Here is a 24,757-nt window from a genome sequence, read left to right as displayed (position 1 = left end):
AGGAAGATCCTGAGGACAATGTAGAGAGAGAACAGACTGGAAGCAGGGAGACAGGTCTGGAAAGTTGCTTTTCTGTCTACCTTATGGCAGACCTTGCACCTTGCGTCACTTATCATCAGAGCGTGTCAGGGACATAGAGAGATGCAAAGATCCTGTGTCTGTTTTCATTGGTGGTCAGCTTCTCCTCATGTACCATAGTATGAAAACATCTTCTTCCGTTGACCAAGTGGAGAGCAAAGGGAGTCAACATTTAATTTTTATATAATCTACATGTGTATTTTTAGTCTTTTTTCATGCCTTTAATTATTCTTTTATTTCCCTTCTTTTCCATTTCATTTGCTCTTAATGTTTCAACCACGGCAAGCGAAGTCAGGATTTGAAATGCAACGGGTCACTTTTTTTTCTTTCTTTGTGGTTTTGGAAAAGGACAAAATACTTGTAATGGCAGTGACCAAAAAGAAAAGTTCAAAGTTTTATAAAACATAAACATCTGTTTCCTAAACCACTTTTAAAAATCCAAATTCAACAAAATTAACCACCCATGGCGATACTCCTAGGTCTACTTTGAAGGATTATTAACATGATTTAAATCAACTGAAAATTAAAAGTGCAGGATTTGTTCAGAGGCCTTAAGAGAACCATTTGTAGAAGAAGAAACTAAGGCCCAAAGAGCCTGAGAGAGTTTGCTCTGAGAAGCCACTCCTGGTTCTGCAATAAGACCACATGTTTCCCCAGAACAAGAAGGAACAGATCTGTGTTTTTTTACAGTTGGAAAAATTGCCTTAGGCTTTTTATACACTTAAAAATAAAAACAGTCATGACAGGAATAAACTTGAATTTCAAAGAGAGGAGCAATATTAACAGCTATTAAATAGGAAGGTTTGTGAAAAGAAATTTTATGGGACAAAGTAATTTCTCTTGGTAATGAGTGCTTCAAGATTTTTAATATTCTATTTTTCGTGATGATACTGAAATACGTTGACACTGAGTACAGTATGGCTATTTAACAAACATATTTTAACGTTAACTATGCATTTTGGATGTCCTAAGCTGCCAATAGCTTCTTTTTTCCCCCCTGTAAATAAACCTCATGTTAACTTTGACAGTGAAACATGGGAGATGCGCTTGGGAAAAGTCCTGATGCCAGCAGTAACCCTCTGCTCAGGTGCTCGCCAGGCTTTCCTGGTCCTGCTGTCGTCCTGCTGACAGACACTTCTGCAAAACCAAAGTGAGCAATTGGGAGACATAAGTCAGTGCTGGGTGACACGACACTAACTTCCACCATTTATAAATCCGCATCTCAAACAAATGTCGATTCATTTCCCATGTCCTCAGCACGTAAGCTAACATGTCATGGCATGCTGTCGAATGTGCCCACTAGTCACTATTTTTTCAGTCTCTGCTTTAGACATATTTTTCAACAATAGGGGCCCTTGGGGCTTGCGGGGAGGAGAAGAGAAAGGTGGAATAAATGAAAGAAAATACCAATTTTTAAAAATTTATAAGGAATGATGTATGTACCACATCTTCTTTATCATTCCTCTGTCAATGGACATTTAGGTTGCTTTCATGTCCTGGCTGTTGTAAATAGTGCTGCAATGAACATTGGGGTGCATGTATCTTTTCAAATTATGATTTTCTCCAGGTATATGCCTAGGAGGTATATACGATGGAATATTACTCAGCCATAAAAAAGAACAAAATAATTCCATTTGCAGCAAATGGATGGAACTAGAGATTGTCTTACTGAGTGAAGCAAGTCAGACACAGAAAGACAAATATCCTATGGTGTCACTTATATGTGGAATCTAAAAATAGGGTACAAATGAACTTATTTACAAAACAGAAGTAGAGTCACAGATGTAGAAAACAAACTTATGGTTACCGGGGGGAAGGGGTGAAGGGATAAATTGGGAGATTGGGATTGACACATACACACTGCTATATATAAACTAGATATCTAATAAGAACCTACTGTTTGGCACAGGGAACTCTACTCAATACTCTGTAATGGCCTATGTGGGAAAAGAATCTAAAAAAAGAATGGATATATGTATCACCAATTCAGTTTGCTCTACACCTGAAACTAACACAACATTGTAAATCAACTCTACTCCCATAAACATTGAAACTATAGTATATACAAGGAATGAAATGAAAAAAGTGATCAGAGTGTCAGCTTTATTACTGATAAAAGTCAAATTGAAGAATGGGACTTAAATGAGCAGGAATAATAGGTTTCATAATCTTGAACCCGAGAATTGGACATACCCGCCCACTCCAGGCTGTGGAGAGCAGCCCTAGTTCCGCCATGTGGGTGGGGACCCCTCCCTGCAGGATGTGGCATCCGCTCAGCGCATGAGTGGTACACGTCCTGGGGGAAGGGAAGGGGTGGGACTGAGCTACACAAGCTTGTTGCTTCCCCCTAACTCAGTGATCAGATAAGTCACACCACCTCCCCTGTGGGGAGAGGCAGGAGACTAAGATACTTAGGAAACTTCCCTGTTTTTGGAAACCATTCAGGTGGGAAATGTAGATGGGAGAGGGGAGGTGTCGGAGGACGGACGGAACAAAAAGTGCCCACTGAACTGAGAAGGCATCTTGAGACCGAACAACGAGGCAGGAAGCCCCGTGTAATCAGTGGATCAACTTATTACAGGGTAACTTACTCACAGGGTGGGACTGGGCAGAAAATGATCTGGAAGCATTCGCAGAGGCTATGGCCACTGGGACAATTTGATAGTTAACCTGGGTTATGGGGTGCTTGGAAATACGGCGTGTATTCCTAAGTCAAGATTTATGAGTGGGTAACTAGTCTTGTGGGCGCCCGGAATACGCCAGCAAAGGTCTTCATCATTGTTCGGAGACTAACAGAGCATAGAGGCCACCTGGTCCTAATGATGATGAAACAATATCTCTTAACTCTAAAGCCCCTGACAACAGAGAAGTGATTCACTGCACAGTACAGTCCTGGGTAGTGTCAACGGAAGGACAGGAGGAACTGTCAGGCCCAAGATGGCATCAGCCATGCTAACAGCCATAGGGTAGGTGTCAAGGGACTGACCCCTTTGAAACCTCAGTGGCCACATCTGTGAAGTTAAGTTCCCCATGTCCAAGAGGTTGAGAGAATAAAAGGAGATATGGCCTGGAGACCGGCACACAGTGAGTGCTAAAAAAAATAGTAGCGATTACTTTCAGTCTTCGGATAATTCCTCATGTTCCTTCTTCTTTATTCTGGTCACAGACTGACCAGGTTTGTTATTTGGAAACAGATGAATACAGCGCTATCCTCTGAAATAGGGCAAATCCGAGACAGAACAGATTTGTGAGCAGTAGCGATTTTCACTTTGGATCTGAGCTTGAAGCCTCTGTGTAGGCACTTGGATTTATGATTTTTGTATTTCAGGAGAAAAGTACTAGTTAACATGGAGCTCAGTTTGGAAATTAAACCGTGGAAGCCCTTTAGAGGCTGAAGACTGACCCTGATGAGCACAGCATGCTGGGGGGACAGGAGGAAAACCAGGAGAGCGGGCAACACAGAAGTCAAGGCGAGGGACCCTTTCAGGAAGGAGGGAGGAGTCCGCCGTGTCCGGTGCTGCAGGGGGGCCAGGTTGGATGGGAGAAAAAGGAACAGGGGGACTTGCAGAGATGGCCATACGCATTATTAGCTCTCGGATACAGAGCACTTACTGTATGTTGATCACTGTGCTAGTTGCCCACATGCAATATTATTTAATTCTCAAGAACGCTACCCCATGTTATAGATTAGGGAAGTGAGAGTCGGAAAAGTCTACCACCAGCTTGACTTAGGTCACAGATCTGGGACAGGACAGAGCTGGGACTCAGGCCCCTACCATCTGACTCTTAACCACTGAGGCTCCTTCCTTGTGGACAACTCCCTTTTGCCTCCGTGGTGGGTGAGGACAAAGCACTGTGGGTGGGAAGGGAGCCACGAGGGAGGGGAGGGGGGAGAGGATGGCGAGTGGGGGTGGGGAGGCTGAGGTTCGTCCTGGTTGGTTGGTTTGCTGGCTTTAGGATGGTGGAGGCTTCAGCGCTGTGAAACGTGGACAGGGGCTCAGAGGAAAGCCAGAGTGAGGAGGCCTACGGAGGCAGCAGAGTGCGGGCCTGTGGGGCAGGGTAGGGAGTGACCTTAGGAGGGAGAACCCCTCCTCCTGCACCTGGGGACAGAGCACAAGGAACTGAATGTGTTGGTTTAATGTCAGAGCATGAAGGAAATTCTCCTCTGACTGTTCTCATTTCTCTCTACCTGGAACATCCGGCTTACCCTTCAGGGTCACACCTGGTCATGCTCTGAGCCCGGAGACAGGATTATCTGCTCTGGGTCCACCCCGAAGGCCCCAACCCTCCCCTGCTGGTCATGACTTCAGGCTGAGTCAGCAGGAGGAAATTCAGGTTGCGTCAAAGACATGGTGCCACTCTGCAGGGACTTACGGTTTGAAAAGGGACCAGGATAAGTACATAAAAGTCCCATATATTAGGGGGAAGAACCACAGGAAAAAAAAAAAGTCGTATACATGGTGCTGAGGATTTCAGTCGTGTGATAGAGAGAGAAAACAGAGCACTTCTGTGAGTGATGTGTGGAGTGGGTGTGGTTTTCAGCTGGTTGTTGAAGGAGGGGCGTATTTCCAGCTGACAAGGAATAAGCCATTTTACTTGGAGAAAGCAGCCTCAGAAATGGCAGGAAGCTTATTTGGGGAGGAGGGGTGGCCCCGTCTGGCTAATGTACGGAATGTGCTGGAATTTAGGCCCAGGATGCAATGGAAGGGCCTTGAGTCCTAGACTAAGAAATCCTGCTCCCTTGAGAGTAATTTCCTACTTTTATCTGATCGGGAAACACCGTGGGTGTGTTCAGAGACAGTTGTAAGCAGCCTTTTGGGCTTAGCCAAGGAGCTGATCCTAAGAGTTTAGAAATCATACCTACCATTTTCATTCCAGAAATTAGGTCACTATCCTGAGAGTTTCGGGATACCAGAATGCACCCAGTCTCCCAAGAACAGCTTCGAGCATCTGAGAAAAAGGGCCCTGACCGTCTCCCTGTGGTTTGGCAGTTACGGACTGGGTCATCCTGGGGGTTGGGAGAGCCGTGTGGGGAGCTGAGCCAGGACTGTGCTTGGTTCTCCAGTTACAGGCTCAGGACCAATGCTAGGTTTCTTACTACTTTCGTAAGTCACTCTTCTCAAGAACTATTTCTAGACAAAAACATAAAATAAAAATTTAAAACCTCTTTTTCTCTTTCAGTGAAGAAAAAGAAGCCTAAACTATTAAATAAATTTGATAAGACTATTAAAGCTGAACTCGATGCTGCAGAGAAACTCCGTAAACGGGTAGGTGGTTGTTTTGCTTTTCGCAGGAACATGCGATGGTTTCTTTGTTAAATAAACTCAGCCATTACTCTTGATTTGTTTTTAAAAAAAAACTGTAAGAGAAACAACCTTTGAATAGAGTGGATTTTCCCCCAGGCACGTCAGCATTCCATGTGAAGTGAATCAAATGAAAAGAAAAAAACGGCAGCTGTAATGGCCACATAGAAATAGAACTTTACCGTCAGGCCAGCCGACTTGGGTGTCAGCCCCTCCCATCACTGTCTACTTTGGTGGCTTTGGGCAGCTCACTTAGTCATTCTGAGCCTCCATTTCCTTATTTTAAAAAATGAGACTCATACGTGCTCTTCCTACTTCCTACTTGGTCTTTTCCAATGAGATAAGAGATTAAAAAAGAAGCATCAGTACTGTCAAGTACCATACAAGTAGGGGTTTTCATTTTAAAGCAACGCGATGCAAAAAGAAAACATAGGTTAGTCCAATGCTCTTAGGATAGTTACTGTTAAGGTGAAATGATGTTAGATTTAAGATTCTTCTCACTTGGGGTTAACCTCACGCACCTCCAGTTTCCAGGGTGACTGAAGTTTTGCCTTGTCATCAGTTAATTTGAAATATTATTTGCGTGTGTTTCTGGATATTACAGTTTTTGGAAAGTCAGTTAACCCTAGATTGAAGTTATCTGTTCTCTTAACTCCATCATACTCATGTAATGATTGGGCCAAATATTTATTATAACGTATCTAATGACACCTTCGCTGAATCATCTACAGGCACACCGCATTTTATTGTGCTTCACTTTATCGTGCTTCACGGATATTGCGGTCTTTACAAATGGAGGGTTTGTGGCAGCCCTGTATCAAGCAAGTCTACCGGTGCCATTTTTCCAACAGCATTTGCGCGCTTCGGGTCTCCCTGTCACATTTTGGTAATTCTCGAAATAATTTCAAGCCCCCCACCGGCAAAAAGATTAGGACTCGCTGAAGGCTCAGATGATGATTAGCATTTTTTAGCAATAAAGTATTTTTCAATAAGGTATGTGCATTGGTTTTCTAAACATAACGCTATTGCACACTTAATAGACTACAATATAACGTAAACATAACTTTTATATGCACTGAAAACCAGAACATTCACGTGACTCACTCTACTGTGGTATTCGCTTTATCGTGGGTCTGGACCGAAACTTGCAAGATCTCTGAGGTCTGCCTGTAGTTGTTTCTCATGAAAATTTCTTTCTCTACTCTGTACTTGAATTTATACTTGCATTTTAAACTAATACTCATTAGTTTTCCTGTAATGTGGCTTTTAATCAGTAGACATTAGCTGAAAAAAAAAAAAAGGAATAAGGGGACTGTCATAGGTAAGCGACAACAATAAAAACACCCGAGTTAGGCACTGAGGTGGGACGAGAATGTGCTTCCCCCCATATTTACTGGAAAAGTCCCAACAAGCATGGCGACGTCTGTAACTAGCATTAGGCATGGTTCCCAAACCAAAGCCTGGCTCACCCTGGTCAGCAGCTGATAGAAAGGTAGTAACTCCAAAGAATATTGCAGCGAAGTCTGTTCACTAAATTAACATCGAATGATTTCTGTGTCTGTCTTGTTTGACTTTATAAAATGCAGCCACTACTATTTGATGAAAATTTGCATTTCTTAATAGAAACGAAGCAGGAATCTTCTTTTTCTATCACCTTGTTTGGCATTCTCCACTTTCTCTATGCTACATGCCCTTGATGAAAATGGATGCCTATTTCACAGGTGACTTTAGGGATAAAGAACAAACGAACAGCTTTAGAGAAGGATTTGTATGTAATTATAATGAAGAGTAGAGAAGGGCTCAGTTATCAAGGGGCAGATAAGTCAGTGAAGCATAAAAATGCTGGAACAATCCATGGGGTGTTCTCCAGTTCTCGCTTATCTGGAGAAATTTTGCTGCTTCCTTCAAGGAGCACCGTGGATCTATAACAGGGTAGATAAAGGAGGAAGAGGGGCCCACAGAGGCAATTCTTGCTTCTGAAACAGCAGGGAGCCATGTTATTGACTGAGTCATCAGCGTAATTAAATTTTTTAGGGTTGTTTTTATAGCTGGTAGTTTCAAATAATGCAGCCGACTATACTGGGATTGCTACGGCCATAAGGCAGCAATGGTCAGAGGAGGCCTGGTCTCAGGCCACACCCATGTTTCAGAAACTATGTGACATGAAAGTACGAGGTCACTTTAGTTTTCCTGCAAAAATGCATGGATCGTATTTTAATCATCAATTTTTTTTTATTTTTATTTTTTGCGATACGTGGGCCTCTCCCGTTGCGGAGCACAGGCTCCGGACGCGCAGGCCCAGAGGCCATGGCTCACGGGCCCAGCCGCTCCGCGGCATGTGAGATCTTCCCAGACCGGGGCACGAACCCGTGTCCCCTGCATCAGCAGACGGACTCGCTACCACTATGCCACCAGGGAAGCCCAATCATCAATTTTTTAAAATAATACTTATTGCTTAAAACTCCTCCTTATGCCCCAGAAGAAGGATTTGAAATGATACACTGAAATATTTGTTCATTTGTTGGAATTAGTTTTTATTATTGTATTATAAGTGGAGAAAAAGAGAGAAAGAAGGGAAAACTTTATAAAGTCAGAGTAAGTGCGACACACGAAAGTTCACACCACAGGCTTTAAACGGGGCTGGGAAAGAAGTAAACTGCGGGCAGAGCAAGGAAGGTGTGTAGATCACACTGTCAGACGGATAGTAGTCCTCAGAATAGCTGTTCTGCACCAAGTCCAGAGAGGAACCTTATGCCATAGATCTTCATAAAGGGCCTAGTGATGGATGGCACAGTCTCCTCCCTAATGTCTCGCCCGCGGGTTCGACGTGACCTCCATGGGGTGTGTCTTAATGTCCTTCAGCACACCCGCTGACCTCATGCCAGAACAGGGGCCGGGGGTGGTGGGGGGTGAGGCAAGTACATGTCTCTCCAGTGAACTGTCTTGGTCGTAGGATAAAATGTAAGCTGTGTTGAAGAACAGATGATTTTCAGGCAGTTCTTCTGAGCACTCTATCCTGGGTTGAGTGTTTTAAGAAGAATTGTGTAATAGTATCTGGAGCTATATTCTCCAGCAAGAACCTGGGGAAGGGAAAGTTTTTTCAGACTAAAAGCAAACACATTAACTTTGCCAGACAGCTGAGGTGAGGGCAGGGCTGATGGTCCCTTAGGAAAAGCATAGAGCATGTGTGTTAAGGGATCCAAAGGGTGCCTAGGACAGAGGCAATGTATTCCATCATTTTTATAACCTTGATGGCCAACTAAGGGAGTGTTAAGCTGGAAAAAATACTTTCGCAGAGTTGTTATGAATATTGTTAATCCTATGGTTTAAATCTGGAAATGGTGCATTTAGCATGATTTTCACAAAAATAGCCTCAATATTTGCGATTTAAGTTGTATAAATCATGTGATAGGCGAAAAATAATCCCTCCAAAGATATTCTGTGTCCTAATCCCTGGAACCTGTACATGTTACCGTGTTTGGAGAAAGGGTCTTTGCAGATATGATTAAGTTAAGGGTCTTGAGATGGGGGATTATCCTGGGTTATCCAGTTGGGCCCAAAATTCAATCACATGTTTCCATATAAGAGAGAGGCAGAGGGAAATCTGATACAGACGAAACAGGAGAAGGCAACGTGAAGACAAAGTGGAGATCGGGGTGATGTCAGGAAATGCTGTCGCAAATTCTCCCCTAGAGCCTCTGGAGAAAGAACGGCCCTGCCCACATCTCGATTTCAGCCCCAGTGAAACTGATTTTGGACTCCTGCTCTCCGGAACCATGAGCGAATGAATTTCTGTTCTCTTAAGCCACAGAGTTCGTGGTCATTTGTTACAGCAGCCTCAGGAAACTCATACAGGTTAGTTAGAAGAAAGTCACACGGAGAAGGATATTTAACTTGAATTCTTCATCCCTTACAATCACTCATGGAAGAAATAAAATGGTGGTTTTAGAAACTGTTATCCAAAATATACAAAAAACTCATAAAATTCAATGATAAGAAAAACAACCCAATTTAAAAATGGGCCAAAGACCTTAAAAGACAACTCACCCAGGAAGATATTCAGGTGGCAGATAAGCATATGAAAAGATGCTCCACCTCCTATGTTATGAAATGCAATTTAAAACAAAATGGATATCACCACACACCTATTAGAAAGCCCAAAATCTGGAACACTGACACCACCAAATGCTGGTGGGAGGCACAGTAGTACAGCCGCTTCGGAAGACAGTTTGGTGGGTTTCTTACAAAACTAAGCATGCTCGTAGCATACAGTCTAGAAATCTTGATCCTTGGTATTTATCCAAAGGAGTTGAAAACTTAGGTTCTCACAAAAACCTGCACACGGATGTTCATAGCAGCTTTCCTAATTGCCAAAACCTGAAAGCAACCAAGATGTCCTTCAGTAATGAATGGATGGATAAACCGGGGTACATCTAGACAATGAAATCTGATTCAGCACCGAACAGAAATGATTTCTCAAGCCATGAAAAGATAGGGAGGAAGCTTATCTTCATATTACTAAGTGAAAGAAGCCAATCTGAATAGGCTACATACTGTATGATTCCAACTATATGACTTTCTGGAAAATGCAAAACTATGGAGACAGTGGATACGTGTCATTATACATTTGTCCAAACCCACAGAATGTACAACACCAAGCGTGAACCCTAACGTAAACTAGGGGCTTCGGGTGATTTCAGTGTGTCATTGTAGGTTCATCAATCGTAACAAACGTACCACTGTGCTGAGCGATGTTGATTATGGGGGGAGGCCGTGCACGTGTAGGGGTAGGAGGTATGTGAGTAATCTCTATACTTTACTCTCAATTTTGCTGCAAACCTAAAACTGCGCTCAAAAAATAAAGCCTTTAAAAAGGTTAATATCGTGAGAGACACAGCATATTTTAAATAGCGATACAACGATTTCTGACAACAAATATAACTTAGAGAATACGTTCCTGACTTGATTTATCTCAGCCTTCACGTCCTCGTTCTCTTTGCATTAACCTGTCCATCAGATGAGAGACTTACCTGGGGCACGCTTTATTGTCTCATGTGGGCTCCCACATCCTCCCCATGCTACGATAGTAATAATCATAATAGCTACCATTTTTCATTGCTTTCCATGCGCTCTGCAGCGGCTATAAGCATTTTATATATGTTATCAGATTTGACCTTCACAGCAGCCCAACAAAGTGATCAAGTACCCTCATTGTACCCGTGTCACAGATGAGGCATATAAGGCAAAGTCGTAAGTTGCCAGGAGTCACACGCCTCCTAAGTGGTGGAGCCCAGGGTCTAACCAGTCACTCTGGCTCTGGAACCTGCACTCATGACCACTCCTCTGTGCATATACTGTCTCCCAGACCCTCAGCGCCGCTGATGGGCATGTAACAGGGAATAAGAAACCTCCTTCTTCCATGATTTTAAGGAACTTTAAAATATGGATATTGCCTGGCTCTATTTAGTCAAGTTGTGGAGAAGTAGGTATCAGTAATGATCAGGTAGTGATGTATGGTTTGCTGAGCCCAGCCACGTTTGAGGCGTAAACTCTGTTGCTGTGAAGACTCACTCAGTGAGGGTGACAACGTACAAACCACGGTGAGCTTGCATTTAAGCACGGAATGAATGGGTTTACAGATTGATAGGCAGCTGAAGCGGTGGTAAAGTTCAACTCAGAAAATCCATCTCCATCGCACGGTTCCAATATTCTGACCTGCTGCCTTCCATTAGACACCAGGGGATGTGTGTTCCTCCCTGTGGATGGACTGCGAAGGGGAGAGGGTGCCTCGCCCCCATGCCAAGACCCTCAGCAAGCTTACCTGTTACACATCCCCCATTTCCGCTTGCACAGTGGTGGTCAGAGACCTACCACAGGTGCTTGGACCAGCTTCTTAAGGGCCCGCGTGGGCTTTGGGGGGAGGGGGCGGCACATGACAAGGAAGCAGTGGGGTGCCCCAGCAACCCGGTGAGCCGCATCAACCCTCATGTTCAACGGGTGACAACGTTGGCAGCCAAGTGGCCCTGCCATCCTGCGTGCTTATTCCCTGCCAACAGTGCCCTTCTCATTGCAGACCCCAGGCATTCTAGCTGCTAGCAGTATGCTTCCCCCAGCTGAAATCCTAAAATTTTTTAAGAGTGCATGTGGGAACTGTACATGTAGAGAGAAAATGCAATTTCTTTGTTTTTCTTTTCTTTTTTTTTTTTTTTGCGGTACGCGGGCCTCTCGCTGTTGTGGCCTCTCCCGTTGCGGAGCACATGCTCCGGACGCGCAGGCTCAGCGGCCATGGCTCACAGGCCCAGCCGCTCCGCGGCATGTGGGATCTTCCCGGACCAGGGCACGAACCCACGTCCCCTGCATCGGCAGGCGGACTCTCAACCACTGCGCCACCAGGGAAGCCCTGTTTTTCTTTTTTAAATTTTTATTGGAGTAGAGTTGATTTACGATGGTGTGTTAGTTTCAGGTGCACAGCGAAGTGAATCAGCTATACATATACATGTATCCACTCTTTTCAGATTCTTTTCCCATGGAGGCTATTACAGAGTATTGAGTAGAGTTCCCTGCGCTATACAGCAGGTTCTTATTAGTTATCTATCTTATATATAGTAGTGTGTGCAATTTCTAGTACATCATTTGCCAGGTGTCTGCCTTTTAAAAAATAAAGTGTATTTATGTTCATTTCTAGTTTTTTGTTTGTCATAATGCAGTTAATTATTTAGAATCTTAGGATAAAATGGTCTTAAACTCAGAAAGGAGTCCAGGAAATTTTGACAGAATTACTTGGTGAATATTAAATGACTATATTGAATAACATTATGCATTTGAATTTATTGTATGTATATAATTGCCTCTTCCTAACAGGGAAAAATTGAGGAAGCAGTGCATGCGTTTGAAGAACTGGTTCAGAAGTACCCTCAGAGTCCAGGAGCGCGATATGGGAAAGCAAAGGTATGCTGAAACCTTGCTACTTAGGACACTGTTTTGATGTCCTTATGCTCTGTATAATTGGATTTTCAAACCCAGTATTTGCATTTTATTTTTCCTTTCTAACTTGTATAGAGAATCAATTTCTCATGCATATACATAAATTCAAGCAAGAAATACAGTTTTAAATAAGACAATTAATTGCTATTTTGTATCATGAATTTAGTAACATTTTTTGCTCCCCCTCCATCTGGCTTCTCTCCGGTTTTGAAAAGAAAATGAAGAACAACACTTCAGTCACTGATTTCCCATCACCCTCATTTTGTTCCATTTAGACCCACCACCTAGTTTTTACTTCAGGCTCCTTAGAGGTTTAAGAACCTCATTTTATCACTAGAGGTTGCAAAGTGTGCTTAGAAAAGACTTTTAAAATATAAAGTGGGATGGACTTTGTTCTCTGTGTAGTGTCTGTCAGCTGACTCATTTCTTACCCCTTACCTTCTCCCCAGCGCCTTCCCCACCTTCTCCTTTCTTTCTTTTTTTTTTTTTTAATTAATTAATTAATTTACTTTTGGCTGCATTGGGTGTTCGTTGGGTTGCGCGGGCTTCTCATTGCAGTGGCTTCTCTTGTTGTGGAGCACGGGCTCTAGGCTCGAGGGCTTTAGTAGTAGTGGCTCTCGGGCTCTAGAGCGCAGGCTCAGTAGTTGTGGTGCATGGGCTTAGTTGCTCCGTGGCATGTGGGATCTTCCCGGACCAGGGCTCGAACCTGTGTCCCCCGCATTGGCAGGCGGATTCTCAACCACTACCTTCTCCTTTCTTATTGGACTTTCTCCATCTTCCAGCTCCTCAATTCATGAAGCTTTTCCACGTCCCTCTGTAGCTGGGAAACCCTCTGTGGGCCACATTCTGGTTTAGGTCCTGGGATTTATCATGAAGAACACTCTCGAGGTCTGTGTCCTTGTGGAGTTTATATTCCAATGGAAGATATTTTAAAAGTTTCTTACTCAAGCTTTTTGTAGTGAAAGGCCGCTCTGCGGTAGGCCTATTGTAGGCGTCGCAGGCACAGCCATCAGCAAAGCACATGGTGTTTTCATTGTAATGGAGAAGACAGTGCATGAGACATAGAAGAAAGTCTCTTGCTTGCTACTGGATGCTTTGTCAGGAGACAAAAATAAAGAAGAGCACAGCCATAGGCTGTGTGAGGGGGGTGAAATTTTGGATAGGGTGGAAGGAAAATATCTCACCGAGGAGGTGATGTTTGAGCAAACCCCTGAAAGTCTTTATAAATAAATATCTATTTAAAGAATATTAGAAGGGTTAAAAACAAATGTATGAGAACATCTTACATGATAATACCTGCTCTAGAGAAAAGAAGGTCATGGAATAAAGAACATGTTATTATGATATTTTGTTTGTAGGTGGTGTGATTGAGAGTGACACAGCATCACTTACGATAATAAGGTGATCAGCAAAGGCCTCCCTAGGGAGGTGACAAGTGGCTGAAACATGTCAAGGTCAAGGAAGGAGCTGTCCAGGCAGAGGGAAGAAGGGGGGCAAAGGCCGTGATGCAGGGAATCAGCCTTGGCTTGACTGGAAGGACAGGAGCAGGGGCGTGCTGAGGGAGGTGACACGGGCAGGCGGGACCAGGGCCCCTCAGGTTGTATTCTCTGTGTACTGGGGGCCCTTGGAGGTTTTGTGCGTGGGTGTGCCCGTCTGGTTCTTTTTTTGTTTGTTTTTGTTTTTTGCGGTACGTGGGCCTCTCACTGTTGTGGCCTCTCCCGTTGCGGAGCACAGGCTCCGGACGCGCAGGCTCAGCGGCCACGGCTCACGGGCCCAGCCGCTCCGCGGCATGTGGGATCTTCTGGGACCGGGGCACGAACCCGTGTCCCCTGCATCGGCAGGCGGACTCTCAACCACTGCGCCACCAGGGGAACCCTGGTTGTTTTTTTTAATAACGATCACTTTGGTTGCTTGGTGGAGAATGGATCCTGGTGGCACAAGTAGAAGCCAGAAGAATAGGAGACCATTGCAGGTGCCCTCGGGAAGCGCTGGCTCAGACTGTGGTCGTGGCCATGGAGACGGAGCAGTGGACAAGGGCAGAGCTGAGAGGTCTTGATGATGGATTAGATGTAAGGGTCAGAGAGAAGACTGGAGGGTGACTTCAGATTTTCCGCTGGGATTTTTGCTGGGTTCCAGACCAAGGATGGAAACCAGGCCCCCTGCAGTGGAAGTGCGGAGTCCTAACCACTGGACTGCCAGGGAATTCCCAACTTCAGGGTTTTTGGTTAAGCCATCTAAGGAAAGGATAGTGCCAGGTGGAGGAACAGGTTTGGGGCGGTACAAAATCAAGCATTCGCATTTGGTCCTGTGAAGTTTGTGATGCCTGTTAGAGACGCAAGTGCACGTGTCAAATAGACGGTCGGAGATATGTAGTCTGGAACTCTGGGTAAAAGCCAGGGCTGATGTACAAATGTCAGGCAGTAAAGCTCCTCCAGCCCTGCCTGGGGGGATGAGACTGTCAGCCCTGCTGGGAAATGGCAGATGCAGAGCTGCAGAAATTTTGCAGACCCAGGAGAAGCTGACAACAGCCCTTTGGAGGGGGCAATGCTGTCACTTGTGGGTGACACTCACACGGAAACTAACGCATCTGGAGATAAAACGAGTGTGCTTTGCTCTGAACTAAAGGTGGCAACCACTCGAAATCCAGATGCTCAAATTCTTCCTATCGCCCCCTTAAAAACTTATTAATTAAATTTGTATTAATTCAGTTTTAATAAATTAAATTTGTGAAAATTTAATGCAGAGAAGTTCCTTTTATCCATGGTGCAATACAGACTAGGTTTAGCAGACAGCAGCTGTATCATTTCTATAAATTAATTTGGTCAGTAATCCTCCAAAATTGCTAAATTGTATTGCTATTAAGCAAGAGAGAATATATTTATTACCAAAAGATGGTGCCTATTCAAATAAGTGATGTGCTTTGCCACTAGTCCCAGCAGTCATTTGATTATGGAAAAGCATATTAACTCGAAAGAATAATGATTGGGCCAAATGCTCATCATGGCAAAAATGGTTCATGCTTTAGAATTTTTCTTTGTATGTGATGTTAATTGCAGGTACCAAAGTCTAAATAAATGCATTACTTTTTACACGCGGCACTTGCTATATTTATACCCTTATTTACGGTCAGAATTTGAGGTTTATGCCTCAGCAATATTTTTTATCTCTAAACTATTATGCTACAAGGTGTTATCAATATTAATGCAAAATTTAAGCATGGTAAATTAAATTCTAATAGAATAATTTAAAAGAAAGCTTAAATTTGTAGGAGTTTTAAAAATAAAAGTTCAACAGAAGACGGATTTTGTAAGGAGGAGTACGTGATGACTTTTTCGTTCTTTGTTAGCAGATTAAACAATTACTTTGGAACATCCCAACAAATTTTTCAAATTCAGCAACATTAAGTTAAATAGAAACTACAGTATCTGTCATTTCTAAAGTAGCACTGGGGCTTCCCTGGTGGCGCAGTGGTTGAGAATCTGTCTGCCAGTGCAGGGCACACGGGTCGGAGCCCTGGTCCGGGAAGATCCCACAAGCCATGGAGCAGCTAGGTCTGTGTGCAGCAACTACTGAGCCTGCACTCTAGAGCCCGTGAGCCACAACTACTGAAGCCCGCATGCCCTAGAGCCCATGCTCCGCAACAAGAGAAGCCACCGCAATGAGAAGCCCGCGCACCGCAACGAAGAGTAGCCCCCGCTCGCAGCAAGCAGAGAAAGCCCGCGCGCAGCAACAAAGACCCAACGCAGCCAATAAATAATAAAATACATGAAAAAAAAAGTAGAACTGATAGTGTCTTATTCTTTGGATTACTGTGAAAACCAATTTTGACCAAGTTCCTTGAACATCAGACACAAAATTATGAGCTCAATTCACTTTATTATCTTACACAAACCATTAGTGCCTCTCAGGCAGAAAATGCCACATCTCAGGCATCTTCAGGCATCTTCCTGCTACAAATAGGAAGGTTGGATGGGGAATTCATTTGAATCAACAAACGTCTTTCTGATGTTAACGTCCTGTAGCAAATGCTCAGTTTCAGGGCAAATCCTTTATCTACAGATGCTAAACTAATCAATATCAATCAATTTTGATACTCAAAGCAAAGCCTATCAGTTTTGTTTAAGAGACTTTGAAGAATTATGTACTATTTTAACACTCATGTTAAAATTCCATTTCCAGAAGTTCTAAAATGTTTATACTTCATTAAAATGAAGAACCTTGAGGATGGAGGAGGGAAAGGAACAAGGCATGTAGTTGTATCATCTGTCTCTCATTTCAGATTGAGTGTAGTTAAGATATTTATTCCCCTCTATATAGAGAATGATGTCTCGGTTGACATTTGCCCTTGAACTAACCTTGAAGAGACCCTCCAGTTCCGGGATCTGTTTGGTAGCGTGAAGAGGCTACCAAATGAAGAAGGTGAACAAGGTGGTCTAAGAAGGGCTCTCTTAGCTCTAGGACTCTGGCATTCTGTGATGTCATCTATGAACAACCATGTTTGGGGGAGTTAACTCACCATAGCCAAACTCACAAGAATGCTTAAACAGAAAAGCCAGCGTATGAATGTATAGAAGGCCATGCAGTCAGGATGACCAATACAGGATATTGACATTGGACTTTCTCTCCTGGTAGATAAGTCTACTCTGGAGACCATTTGCAGATATGAACAGATTGTTGTATATTCTGAAGCTTTTTATTTTCCCGTCAAGCACAGGTGAATTGCCCTTTTCTAATCTAGAGATTTTCATCCTGTCAGTTTTCCTTTATCATAAATCTGTCCACTGTCTGTCACCACTGATTCAATTCCAGCCCTTATCATCTTGGGAAACTTACCCTTATCAGTACATATTAACAGGTTCTTTCTTTGATGTGGTATTTTATGAAAAGCTTCCCACAGGTATCTTACTTTATCAATTTGTGCTGATTCTTGCTAGTTTTTCATTTTGGGGTGGAGGAGGGATGTATCATTTCCTTACTGTGTCCTCAAGCTGTGGAGTTAGACTTTGTTTGGTTTCTGCAGGCATCTACATACTGCCTACAGCACACACTTTGTTTTAACAAGGTAAACATGTTAAATAGGATATTCTGAGAAAAAATTACACATGCTACTTTTAGCATCTATATCGTTTTTTTCTCAAATGGTATGCTTCAAATTGTAGTCTACTAAATCTGATGAGATTTTTTTTTTTTGTAAGGTTCTTTTTTTTTTTTTTGCTGTACGCGGGCCTCTCACTGCTGTGGCCTCTCCCGTTGTGGAGCACAGGCTCTGGACGCGCAGGCTCAGCGTCCATGGCTCACGGGCCCAGCCGTTCCGCGGCATGTGGGATCCTCCCGGACTGGGGCATGAACCCGTGTCCCCTGCATCGGCAGGCGGACTCTCAACCACCGCGCCACCAGGGAAGCCCCCTCTGATGAGATTTTGATGACCATTTTACAGTCCGCCCCTCTCTTCCTACCTCTAATGTTTCAGTCCCTGTTCTCGTGGATGTTAGCATGGATGAACTGCTCTGGTCCCTTTCCCATGCCCTCTCACCTGCTGAAGGACATCATTCTAATTTTTGTGTCCCCTGCATCATCAGATTTCCGCCCTCTACGGGGTCTTTTGCATCAGCTTAGAAACATGGTGTAATATTTCCCATTGTTAAAAAACACTCCCTTGTCTCCACATTACCCTCCAATTATTGGCCCATTTTTCTGCTCCCCTTTACACCGAAACTCCTTGAAAGAGGTGTGTTCACCTCCTTCCCTCCTGTTTTCTCTTGAGCCTCTCAGCTGTGGGTCCCCAGCAGCCCCATGGAAATGCTCTTGCTGGGACCCTCAGAGGCATCACATTGTCCCCAATCCAGAGTGATCTAGTTTCAGTTCTCATCTTGTTCAACCTGACAGCCACTTCTGATACAATTGATCACTCCCTCTCGATACCTTTTGTCACTTGGCCTCCAGAATACCACATTTTAAATTGTTATTTTCTTCTCTCTTGCTTCCGTCCTTTTTGCTGGTCCTATCCTGGTCCTTTCTGACCTCTGATGACCTTGAAATCTTGCAGCACTTTAGAGTTCTGTTCTTGGACCTCTTCTTTGCTCTGTCTACACTCACAGCTGCATCTAGCTTCTTAGCTCTAAGTACCCTCTCTATCCTCGATGATTCCCCAGAGTTTCTCTCACTCTGACCTCTCTCCTGAACCCCAGACACATGTAGGCACCTTTCTATCCATATCTCCACTTGGGTACCTAATAGACATTGAAGCTTAAATTTGTCCAAAACTGAACTCCTGATCCCATATTCCTACAAACCTGCTTCTTTCTGCTCTAGCTTCCCATTCTCAGGAATGACAGTTCCAACTGGTCACTGCTCAAGCCAAAAACGTTGAATTCATCCTTGACTTCTCTCTCCCTTTCTCTTATACTCTACATTCAGACCATCTGCAAGTCTGTTGGCTTTGACTTTCAAAATGTACCTGTAATCCGACCACCTCTTACCACCTCATTACTGCTACCCTAGTCCAAGTTGCCATCACCCGTTGTCTTGATTCCTGCCAGAATGTCCTAACTGGGATCTCCACTCTTCCCTTTACCCACCTCTGTCTGTTCTTCACATCACTGCCAGTGTCCCTTCGACTCATACAGGAGACCACGTCAAAAACCATCAGTGTCTTCCCTTCTCAGGTAGAGTTAGTGTAGTAAGATTGGCAGTGGCTTGCTAGGCTCTTCATTACCCGACGCCCCACCCCCCATCAGTCTCCTCCTAGCTCCCCTTCAACGTACCAGCCTTTCCTCTATTCCTCACTTCTGCCTCAGGGCCCTTGCTCTTGCTGTCCTCTCTGCCTGGAATGTTCTTCTCCCAGGTATTTTCGTGCCTCACTACTTTCATGTCATCTCTGATCATCCCGATTCAACTAGCATCCTTCCTGCCACCCCACTCTCAGTACACAGAAGCCTACATTATTTTTATCCACAGCACTTACGGCCACAAGACACATGATACTTTTATTTGTATCTTGACTTTCCCTTCTAGAACGAAGCAGAATGAGAAAAGGGCTTTGTCTGTTTTGTTCAATTTGTCTGCCACCTGTCTAGAACAGAATATAGTTGTTGAAGGAATGAATGAACACAGGAATAACCTAGTGAAAGAACAGGAACTGTGGACTGGAGTTCTGTCTATTAATGATGTATAACAGGATATAAATTCCATCAGCCCTCACATATATTAGTCTTGCTTTTATGATAGCCTTTCTCATCTGTAGCTTAGTAGCTAATTTTTCTTCATATTATTAAAATAACATGCTATGTTGCTTTCCTTTATTTTTTTTAATCCTTGACAAAAAGAAAATTTGAATTTGTCTTGAATTACTTTTAAAGCATGTCCCAAAGTCAACTTTTCATAACTATTTTGAGCAACTGCAAATACAGCTTGTCCTGGGACATTTCTCCCTCCCTCTAGTGTGAAGATGATTTGGCTGAGAAAAGGAGGAGCAATGAGGTTCTGCGCAGGGCCATCCAAACCTACCAAGAGGTGGCCAGCCTGCCTGACGTCCCCGCAGACCTGGTGAAGCTGAGCTTGAGGCGGCGGTCAGACAGACAGCAATTTCTAGGTGAAATGGAGTAAGAATCAGTTCAGTGGCAATCAATGGCGTGCTTTTATCTGGAAAGACCTGCAGGCTGTGTATACTTTTAGAAGAGTTTAGTTACATGGAAGGAAACCTGAGTTTTATAACTAATTTCAGGCAACTTCTCTGATTGTGTCAGACTGAAAGAGTAATCCTTCTTAATTACAAAGATGCACATGGTACTTTGCCACTTACCCATCCCCCCCACACACACTTTAAGGAGGAGGCAAATGGAATTCTGAGAGGTTGGATACATTGCCTAAGGGATCATAGCTAATAAATTAAAAGGTCTGCAGTCAAAAACTTCCTATCATGACAAATTCTTCTTTTCTCTCTTAACGATAACCGACTGATTCATGGTGGCTGAAATCATCGGTGCAACAGTTTTTATGGAGGAATGTTAGGAGTTCTAAGCACTCTAAAAATTTTACCTGTAAGTTTTGACTCTATACTAAAGAAAATGATAGAAAAAAAATTTTTAATCACTAAGTAAATTTGCAAATGCTTTGAAAAGAGCAGCATAAATCATCCTTTCTAACTGACCCAGGATCCCAGTGCCAAAGGCAAGTACCCTAACTTCATTATAACCAGGCCAGTGATTGGTTCTCTCTCACCTAAAATGCCATCGATAAGCCAGGAGGGAAGAATCTAAGCTATGTGTAACCCCTAAGGTGGGTTCTCTGCTGGCTGGATAAGTTATGTAGACAAATTATCTCGATTACACTAGGAAATGCTCATAAAAGTAATATTCAAAGTCAACTGAACTTTATATCAAGGATAAGAATTAAAGGTAGTTGTGTTGCTTTGGTAGATGAGTAAAATCTGTGACAGGAGTAGAACCTAAGTGATGATTGGAAACTAGAAGAAATGGTCTTATTCTAGAAGAATGGACTTATATTCATAAGGGCCAGTCCTGGGGAAGGAAAACATACAGCACACATACAGGATGGAAAAGGCAAGGCTGGGGCTGCATGGAGGCGCTCGCCGTGGGCGCAAAATCAGTGTCACTGAGTTGTCCTCTCTCCTAGGGCTCTGACATGGCTTGCTTAGCACTGCGGATTTTTTACAGTAATTTAAATTTTTTTTTAAATGTATAAAATATGCATCTTGATGACTGAATTTTTGGTGCCCTCTTCAACTTTGCCTCTCTTGCCTCACCCTATTCCTGGCCCAGAGGAAAGACAGCCCACCAGTAGATTTAACCTTCTTTGGAAACAGTCCTTCGGTATTTGAATATAGTCTTTCCTCCGAATGAGAATGAGGCAAGTTCACTAGAGGAGGGACTCGTGTGCAGACTAGGTGGTGAAGTCCCTTGCGATTCAAAGTGGGGGAGGATTTGGAGATTGGACGCCAGTCCCCACACTCCCCTCTTCCTGGTTGGCAAAGTCAGTATTCATTGCAGTGGTGTAGGAAGGCTTCCTGGAGGAGGTGGCGTTTAGCTGACCTTTGAAGTTGGGCTACCATTTGAGAGGGCAGTCTTCTCAGGAGAGGAGAACTTTCAAAACAAAGTCATGGAAGCAGATGCAAACTATTACATATAGGATGGATAAACAACAATGTCCTACTGTATAGCACAGGCAGCTATATTCAGTATCCTGTGATAAACCATAATGGAAAGAATATTAAAAAAAAAAAAAGTGGAAGGGGCGGGGAGGACATGGCAGCAGGACAGACTCTCACCTGGGCCTTTGTCCTTTGTTGTTTATCTATTTTATAGAGAGTGGTGTGTATATGTTAACCCCAAACTCCTAGTTTATCTCCTGCCCCTTCCCCTTTGGTAACCATAAATTTGTGGTTCAACAGGGGAAGTTTAAAAGCATCAGAAAAGTGAGCCCAAGTGGGGCAGGTGGGGGAGGAGGGGTACACCATCCCAGACTGGTGAGGAACAGGGAGCGGCCCGTGGGGTGAGTTGGTGGTGTTTTATGCCGAACAGTTTTTCTATTACTGGGGCGTCCAAATGCATTCGCTTATTGATGGTCCTACCATGTCTTGTCAACAAAACCCTTTAGGTAATTAAGTTTGTCACGTGGACTCTCATTTTGCACATTCTCCCTTATACAATTTGTCTTTCCAGCTGTGGTGAGGAGTGATGACAGTTGGCTCCTGAAATCTTCAACGTGCATCCAACAGCCTTAAAAACGACTTGAAGCTGGGTTTTCATGACTCGTGTGTGCATAGGCCCCTGTCGTCCACCAGAGGGTCCCCTAATACTGGATGATGTCTCCTTTGCTCCAGGACTAGGTCATTACTGAGAGAAGAGGACAGCACAGTACTCTTATTTGCCTGTCCTATAGTCATAATTTTAATTATAATAAATCAAAAATATCCCAGTAAACATTTTTCAATAAGGAACTGGTAACTAAAACTTTCTTAAGAGGGAATTTGACATGAAAGGGGAAATGTTGACAAATTTAGAAAATAGGAGTGTCTTTAAAGGATTTATAATCAGCATTATATTCAGTATCTATTTAGGGGAGTGACTGATGCCTCTGCAGCTGCAGGATGAAATTCTAATAGGTACTTAGCCATCAGTATATAGAATCAGATTTAAGCTGGTCCTCAGGCTCTGTTGAGTAGTCTCTTATGATTTGTAGTCTCAATACAGAGGTGTACAGAATCTGCTTTTATTTCTTTTTTTTCTTTCCACCAATCAGGTCACATGAGGGGTTCCCTGCTCACTCTGCAGAAATTAGTTCAACTATTTCCTGATGATACTTCCTTAAAGAATGACCTTGGAGTGGGGTACCTCTTGATAGGAGATAATGATAGTGCCAAGAAGGTTTATGAAGAGGTAAGCAAGCAGCAATTGCTACTAACAATTAATCAAATTATTTTGAACATGAAGTTCTTATGTTATTTGTAAATTGCATTTAATACACCTAATCACTCAATCTCTTTAAGTTAAATCAAATTTGTCTCATTATAGTTGACATATCCTAAATTTTTTTATCTCCTTTTTTTTCCACTTCATCAGAAGATTTTAAATTTTAGTTAACACTTGGTACATCAAAACCTTCAACCTATAATTGTGATTTTTTTTTTTTTTTTTTTTGCGGTACACGGGCCTCTCACTGTTGTGGCCTCTCCCGTTGCGGAGCAGAGGCTCCGGACGCGCAGGCTCAGCGGCCACGGCTCACGAGCCCAGCCGCTCCACGGCATGTGGGATCTTCCCAAACCGGGGCACGAACCCGTGTCCCCTGTATCGGCAGGCGGACTCTCAACCACTGCGCCACCAGGGAAGCCCACTTGTGATCTTTTTAAAACTTATATATTGATATTTATCAGTCCACAAGCAGCCTTTCTAAAAGTGTTCTTTATGATAGGAAAAGGAACTGAAAAACTTATGAGCTTAAACTCATGAACTTAAAAACACATAATCTTGTACGTTTTTTACTGAAAGACCAAACTAGAGAGAGACTACAGAACGCAAGCCTTTTGAGCACATGGAATAAATGACGCACCTTTCAGAGGGCACTGACTGCCTGATCTTCTAGCAAGGATACCTTTAAAAGGATGTCTGCCATATAGTGGATGCTCTAATGAATAACTGCTAAGTCACAAGTAACTATGTAATCTAGAGAACTATGACTCCTTCAAGCAATGAGGGGCGTCGTTTGGTACAAGTTAAACAGGATACCAAATGACTTTGAAGCTGGACCAAGTTAATGCCTCTGTAAAAGAAAGATGAACACGTTTACTCGTTATTCTTTACTTTAGGCCGCGGGATCAGTGGTTTTCAGGCTGGTGCACTTTGCATCAAAATGCAGATGTCCCTACTCGGTAGAGACGATATGAGTCCTTCTGTTTTTAAAATGCTGTCAGGTATAGTGATTTCATACTCAGTCTCGAGACTGGGTCCACCCACAAAGTGGTGCTTTCCTCCTTTTATTGCCGTTGGTCCCATAATTGGGAATCACTGGATTTGAGTGAAATCTGAGTGAAATCGAACCCCTTTGGGTTTTGCATAGAGGAGGGATAAAATCTGACTTAGGATTTAGTGTGTCCTTTCAGGACCGACGTGGAGAATGGGTTACAGGAGAGTGGGGCTGGGGTTCAGAGGATCGGCAGTTAGGAGGCTCCTGTAAGAAGGTAGCAGAGAGATGATAGACTTGGACCAGGGTGGCAGTGGTGGAGGAGGTGACAAGGAGTTTGATTCTGAATATATTGTGCAGGTATCATTGGCTGGATTTGCTAGTGGATGAGGTACAGGCGCAGATGCAAGATGGAAAACACTAAAATATTGGCAGGGTGCACTGTGGACTCACCAAGAGTATGGGGTCCCTGCCCAGCACACTTACTCCTTCTGTGTAAAAGATCCCATGACTCCCTTTTCCTGCTCAGGCTCAAGGATGAAGAGAAGCTGTAGGATAGTCATCTTTTCTCTACATGCGTTCAGCTCAAACCTTCTTCACCCTTCACTCTTGGTCTAAAGCAGCTTCACAAGTTGAATGTTGTTTTGGTTTCTCACTGCTAATATTTACTTTAGAGGCATTTTGCATAATTTATCTTTAATCATAGTAAATGCATACGATAATAAACCATGATCTGATTGATATTAAATATTTACCTGGCTTTTATCACAGAATATTGGATTTGGTCACCACTTTATCCTCAGTCCTTAAAATAGTCTGGGTGTTCACGAAATTTATGATGGATCGTGATATATTTTCAATGCAAATCTAAATTTTCTCATAATTAAGGCAATGTATAAAGCATGTACATAAAGAAATGTATAATAACCATTTGGAGTTGACTTCAAGTAAAGCTAATTTAAAGCAGTTTTTTT

The 24,757-nt window shown here is 43.3% G+C and overlaps 1 protein-coding gene across 2 annotated transcripts in view; it reads left to right on the top strand.

Moving 5' to 3' along the window:
• Positions 1 to 24,757, top strand: part of ASPH (aspartate beta-hydroxylase) — a 207,742-nt gene that overhangs the window by 135,556 nt on the left and 47,429 nt on the right. For both annotated transcript variants that reach the window (XM_082859064.1, XM_082859063.1), the window contains 4 exons: positions 5,260 to 5,345; positions 12,243 to 12,329; positions 19,806 to 19,956; positions 22,626 to 22,762. In XM_082859064.1, coding sequence (XP_082715190.1) covers positions 5,260 to 5,345; positions 12,243 to 12,329; positions 19,806 to 19,956; positions 22,626 to 22,762 — 461 coding nt within the window. The remainder of the gene's footprint in view (positions 1 to 5,259; positions 5,346 to 12,242; positions 12,330 to 19,805; positions 19,957 to 22,625; positions 22,763 to 24,757) is intronic.

This window comes from Leucopleurus acutus (genome assembly GCF_964270905.1).
Source record: "Leucopleurus acutus genome assembly, chromosome: 17".
In the NCBI taxonomy this organism is placed as follows: domain Eukaryota; kingdom Metazoa; phylum Chordata; class Mammalia; order Artiodactyla; family Delphinidae; genus Leucopleurus; species Leucopleurus acutus.
Note: the sequence above shows the minus strand (reverse complement) of the source record. Positions and strands in the feature narration are given on the sequence as shown.